Below are 6,027 nucleotides of genomic sequence, written 5' to 3'. Positions count from 1 at the left end.
CTATTCTTGCTGATGGGTTAGAGTACATAGCTTGGACCGCTTTTGCGAAAGCTCCTGAGATTCCCTGCCTCCGCAGCACCGCCTGCAACCAATTCCACTCCACATTATCAAAGGCTTTTTCTGCGTCAAGCACAAGGACCGCCGTGTCTTTGTAGGTGTGGGGGTACGCTTTGGTATGTTCGAGTACCGCTAGAATTTTCCTTACATTACTCACCGCAGATCTGTTTCTTACAAAACCCGACTGGTTTGGGTGTACCAACTTTGGAACTATCTGTGCAAGCCTGTCGGCCATGATTTTTGAAAAAATTTTCATGTCCTGATTTAACAGGGAGATGGGGCGATATGAACCCGGTTTTGTGGGATCTCTCCCCTCTTTTGGAATGAGTTTAATGTAGGCTAGCTGGCCTGTGCTGGGATATTGGCCTGTATTTAAAATGGAATTATACACCCGAACCAGTGAGTCTGCCACATCTTGCTTCAATATTTTAAAAAATTCCGCTGGAAGCCCATCTGGCCCTGGAGATCTTGCGTTGGCTAACAGTTTAATAGTTTGTAGTACTTCTGCTTTAGTCACTTGTGCGTTCAACATGTCAGAGTCATCACTTGTAATAGTGGGGAGCCTAATCCGTTTGAGTATATTGTCAAGATTTTGGACACCGGTGGAGGCCCTCGTATAGAGCTCAGAATAAAACTTGGCAAAGATATCGTTTATTGCTTTTGGGTCACGGGTGGTGGTACCAGTCTCTGTTTGAAGTGCAATTGGAGCGTCCTGTTTTTTAGTCTGATTGGATGCCAAATTTGCCACCAACCTTCCCGCTTTATCCCCATATCTGTGAAAAAACAGGTCTGAGTGAGCCCTATGGAGAGCCTCCCTCATTGTGAACCAAAGATCTGCTTTTGCCTTGTTTCTCATCCAGGTTTCTCTGTTTTGTTGGGAGGGGTTAGCTATAAATTCCTTTTGTGCCTCTCTTGCCTTACCTATCGTTTCTGAGTACTGTTTTGTAAGTTGCTTCTTCCTTGCTGAAACATAGGAAATAATACGGCCTCTAAGCACCGATTTAGCATTCTCCCAAAACAGTACTGGGTTTTTTTTATGTTGTTTGTTATCGTACTCGTACTCAACCCACCAGCTGTGTAGAAGTTGTTCAAACGCTTCATCTCCATATAAACTCGTAGGGAATCTCCAGATGAATTCAGAGGTTCTCTGTTTTGCCTCATATATTTCGATTGCTATTGGTGCGTGATCTGAAATAAGTATTTCTCCAATTGAGCAAATCTTAATTTTGTTCACCATTCTATCACGCACCAAGAACATATCGATTCTTGACCATGAGGCATGTTTTGGGGAAAAAAAAGTGTATTCTTTTTCGAAAGGATTAAGATACCTCCAGGCGTCCACTAATTTAGACGTCTCTAACATTAAGGCCAGTCTAGTGTCCGTTCCACGTGGTAGCACGCTCGGGCGGCTCCTATCTATCTTATGGTCCACCACTGAGTTCATATCTCCCCCAATTATCAGTGATGTCTGAGTGATGGAACTGATCTGATTTATCAGGGCGTCAAAGAACTGTTTATTTTCACCGTTAGGCGCGTAAACATTTAATAGCGTTACCTGCTCTGTGGCTAGTTGCAAATGAAGTTGTACCCATCTCCCATTTTTGTCCTGGTCTTGTTGTATACATTGGTGTTTAAGATGTTTGTTGATTAGTATAACCACCCCTGCTTTTTTATGTATTGCTGGAGAGCCATAAACCGCACCTACCCACCCTTTTTTTAAGTAAGAGATCTGTTCGGCCCCCAGGTGTGTCTCTTGGAGCATACAAATGTCCGGGCGCATCTTTTTCAGATGGGCCAAGACCTTTGAACGTTTTTGTGGCGACTGTAAACCCTTAACATTCCAAGATACCACTTTCATCATCCAAATCCCCTCTTAACAGTACAGACTTTCAAGGCATTATCATTTCTTTCAAATTGTAGAGAAACATGCAGAATCCACCCTCCCCTCCCCTCCCCCTTAGCCCTTCCCTTCCCCCCACAAATGCGAAAATAGCTGCAGAAAACATTGATTATGCATACATACATCAGAACTTCTCCTCTTCCCTGTACGATCTTCTCCATCTTGCTCTGTCAACCCCCCCACAGCTTAAACACTTATGACCACTTATAACTAAAATAAACTATGAAGCATTGGAGCTCAACATTAATTAACCATTTTAGCGTCCTTCAGCAGCCCACCTTCCTTCCACCCTTCCTGTTAAAAGTAGATGAGATTTTTAAGAAACCGTTAAACAGCACTCTGCAAAGTTAAGTATACGCAGATAATCAGCAATCTACTTAATCACTTGAGATTTTATGTCCGCAAGGACTTCCTTCTCTTAGCTCAGTCTGCAGGCGATGTTGATCTCGAGCGCCTTGCCGCTGGGGCCCCTTGCAGATAATCTCGTGCCTCCTCTGGTGTGTGACATAGATAGATCTTACCATCTTCTTCAGTTATACGCAGCGTTGCCGGGTAAACTAAGGCAAACTTTATCTTACGGCTGAACAAGGTATTGCAAATTTTGCCAAAGGCTTGCCTCTTTCTTGATACTTCTGCCGAGTAGTCCTGGAAAAGGCGCACTTCTGCGTTTTCATATGTGAGATCAGAGGTGAGGGCCCTGTAGGCTGTCATGAGCTTCACTTTGTCCGCAAAGTCTAGGTATCTCGCCATTATCATTCTGGGTCTTTTGTCCTTGCATTTTGCTGTTGGTGGGCCCACTCTGTGTGCACGTTCCACTTTGAGCTCTCCAGATATACCCAAAAGCTGCGGGATCTCTGTCGAGCATAGTGTCATAAGCTGCTCAGGTGGAATGCTCTCTGGGATTCCTACAAATCGCACATTATTGCGGCGTGATCTGTTCTCCAGATCTTCAATTCTCTCATGAGCCGTGGCATTCTCCTGCAGCAGAGACTCTATGGTGGTTTGGGCTTCACTAAGGTCGTCCTCACATGTGCTCAGTCTTTTTTCCATCTCTGTCAATCTTTCCCCTTGCTTGCGTTGCTCCTGTTTGAGCTGCTGAATAGACTTTGTAATGGCCGCATCTATGAGCTGACGTATTTCTGGGACAAGCACTTTCCTCATCTCCTGCGCCATTTGTTTATAGTCAATTTGCACAGTACCTTGCTCTAGATGCTCTGGCTGCGACTCCTCTGCTGATTCCTGATCAGGTGACACTGGCCTGCTCGTGGTCTCTGCTCCCTTGTTTGGTCGCTGCTTGTTTGGCTTGTCTGCAGTACCGCCCGCCATCTTGGGCTTCGCGGCCGCCGCCCCGCGCGGTGTTTTGCTGTTTTTCCCCTTCAGGAATTTATCCATGCGGGCTCCGCTTTGCTCCTTGCGGTGCTGGCGCGCGTGGGGATCGATTTCAGGCCCCTTGCAGTCTGCTGTTGGTTGTTAGATGAGCTGCTGCGGGAGGGTTTAGCCGGAGCTCTTCTCCTCCTAACCTTCCATACAGGCGCCGGAACCGGAAGTCTGCATGCTTGTTTCTGATGTGACTCAGACAGTACTGCAGCCAAATAGATCAGCAGGGCTGGCAGGCAAACAGAATTATTTCAAAGGAAATAAATATGGCAGCCTCCATATTGTTATCACTTCAGTTATCCTTTAAATCCTAAAGCTGCTATGTGACACAATCATGAATGATTGTTTTGGGTGACATTTATTGAGCATGCATCTGGACTTGCTTCTTTATTTCAAGGACACAGCCAGCATTCAGTCCCATATAACTGCCAAACTGAAGGTCATTGGCTTTTCAGCTGTTAAAGGGAACCTAAACTGAAAAGGATATGGATGTTTCCTTTTAAACAATACCAGTTGCTTGGTAGTCCTGCTTATCTATTTGCTGCAGTAGTATTTGGATCTCACACCTGCAACATGCATGCAGCTTATCCAGTCTGACTTCAGTCGGAGCACCTGATCTGTATGCTCGATCAGGGGCTGTGGCTACTAGTATTAGAGACACAGGATCAGCAGGAGAGTCAGGCAACTGGTATTATTTTAAAAGGAAAAATCCATATCCTTCTCAGTTTAGGCCCCCTTTAAGGAACTACAAGTCCCACAATGCATTTGCCTTTATGAATGCTTTATGAATGCTTTATGAATCATGACTATGGCTGTCAGACTCCTGCAATGCATTGTGGGACTTATAGTTGCTTAACAGCTGGAGAGCCAAGTTTGCAAATCCCATTACAACCCATTCATTTGCAGATGTTTGTCTGCTGGTATTGTTCAGCTGTATGGTTATATTTAATATTGTGGAAATTGCTAAGCCTATTGACTAGAAGGGGTTGTCTATATACTTATGGTGAGCTGGCTAACTGGATGACTAGGGTTAGCAAGTTGCTAACTGGATGACAGGAATGGGGCTTGCTCCTGGCTCAGGAACTGCTGGTGCCCTGTGTGGCCACTGTGCTGCAGAAACAGAGCTTGTATAGGCATATTATTGTAGCCTATGCGGCATCCCGCAGGGCGCGCTGGATGATGGGCGTGCTGCTGCTGCTGATGATGAGGAGGTGAGTTTGGAAGGAGGAAGTCACTCCCTGCACGGGGCCCCCGGGGCAGCCATAGTGGAGGCGGCAGGTGTTTGCTGCGCTCAGCAGCAGAGGATACAGGGTGGGGCGGGGTATGCCCGGGGAGGGGGCGGGACTTGGTCGCGGTCTGCGCGCTCTCGCCATAGACAGTCGTGTCTGTGCTGAGTGCTCGTCGTCGTCGAGTCGTGCAGCAGCAGAGACACAAAGCTCGATCCGCTGGTGTGTGCGGCGCGGTGTCTACTACTCCACCCATCATCCGCAGCTAGCGCCCTCCCCCTGCGCCCCCCGGGCCCTCCCCCACCAGCACAGCCGCCATCTAGCCCAATGCTAGCCGCAAAGAAGTCCGAGTCCAGCGGGGGCGGCGGGGAGATCGGTGCCGAGTCGCAGCCCCCCGTCATGTCTTCGGCCTCGTCATCGTCTTCCTCGTCGTCCTCCTCCTCCGGGATGATGGCCTCGCCGGACGCCGGGGCGTCCCTAGAGAGGACCCCCAGGAAGAAGGAGAGGGCTTCCCCCGGGGCCGAGCATGGACCATCCTCCGCTGTCGGCATCATGGCGGGGGCGGACGGGGGGCTACCGGAGACCCCAGAGGGGCGCAGAACAAGCCGTAGGAAAAGGGCGAAGGTGAGACCTTCCATACATACGATGCGCAATCGGCCGATCACTTCCGATCTCGAGTGCAGTCTGCAGTGGTGGCGGATTTGTGATGTGAGATGCGATGTCTCAGCTCTCACTACAGTGCCATGTTACTCCAGGCTCTCATTTATGGGCTACCATGGTAGCAGCAGGCTTGAGGGCCATACATCGGCCGACCGTCGGTGCCACTAATTAGTAAATGCCGTCGGCCGTAATGTGGTGTTTCACGTGCTACCGAGTAGCATTGGCTTCATGCGTGGAAATGTTCTAGTATGCTGAATATTCTGTACTATTTAGATTTTTGAATAGTCTGCAATTAAAATAATCTTTTCACTGTTTGTGTCCCATAAAATATATCACTTTTCCAACTGAGCCAGTGTTTTAAAGCTGCAGTGGAACAGCTTGTGATTATTTCGATAGTAGGATATCTTCATATGCTTGCCATACATGTTCAGATTGAGTTTTTTGACAAATCGATTAATTCGATTAAATCTACGGAAAGCCAACTATAAGCTTCAGAAGGTCTAGTCACAATTATTTCACTCAAGTGTGATTATTTTATTGAAAGGGAGAGCCTTTAAAATTGCTGATTGAATCTGATTGTTCATTTTTAATGCAATCAACTGCCTTAGTTCCTTTAAAAAAAAATTTTTTTTTTAATCTGTCATCTAAGATGGCTTTAGTAAAGTCAACACAGTGATTATTATTGCTCTGTGCTAGAGACCCAGTTTAGGTTTCTGGGCAGGAGACTATCTGCATGGAGTTTGTATGTTCTCATAGGTGTCCCCTGGAAACTCTTTTCTCACGCAATACCAAAAACATACTGTTTTG

The 6,027-nt window shown here is 47.0% G+C and overlaps 1 protein-coding gene across 2 annotated transcripts in view; it reads left to right on the top strand.

Moving 5' to 3' along the window:
• Window positions 1-4,673: 4,673 nt before the first annotated feature.
• Window positions 4,674-6,027, top strand: part of KDM1A (lysine demethylase 1A) — a 56,916-nt gene continuing 55,562 nt past the window's right edge. Inside the window, exon 1 of one of the 2 annotated variants that reach the window (XM_068268949.1) lies at window positions 4,674-5,184. In XM_068268949.1, coding sequence (XP_068125050.1) covers window positions 4,888-5,184 — 297 coding nt within the window. In that variant the 5' untranslated portion in view covers window positions 4,674-4,887. The remainder of the gene's footprint in view (window positions 5,185-6,027) is intronic. The other variant, XM_068268947.1, reaches the window with a different exon arrangement.

Source organism: Hyperolius riggenbachi, chromosome 2 (assembly GCF_040937935.1).
Source record: "Hyperolius riggenbachi isolate aHypRig1 chromosome 2, aHypRig1.pri, whole genome shotgun sequence".
Taxonomy (NCBI): Eukaryota; Metazoa; Chordata; class Amphibia; order Anura; family Hyperoliidae; genus Hyperolius; species Hyperolius riggenbachi.
The sequence above is the reverse complement of the archived record's forward strand: the minus strand, read 5'-3'. Positions and strand labels throughout refer to the sequence as shown.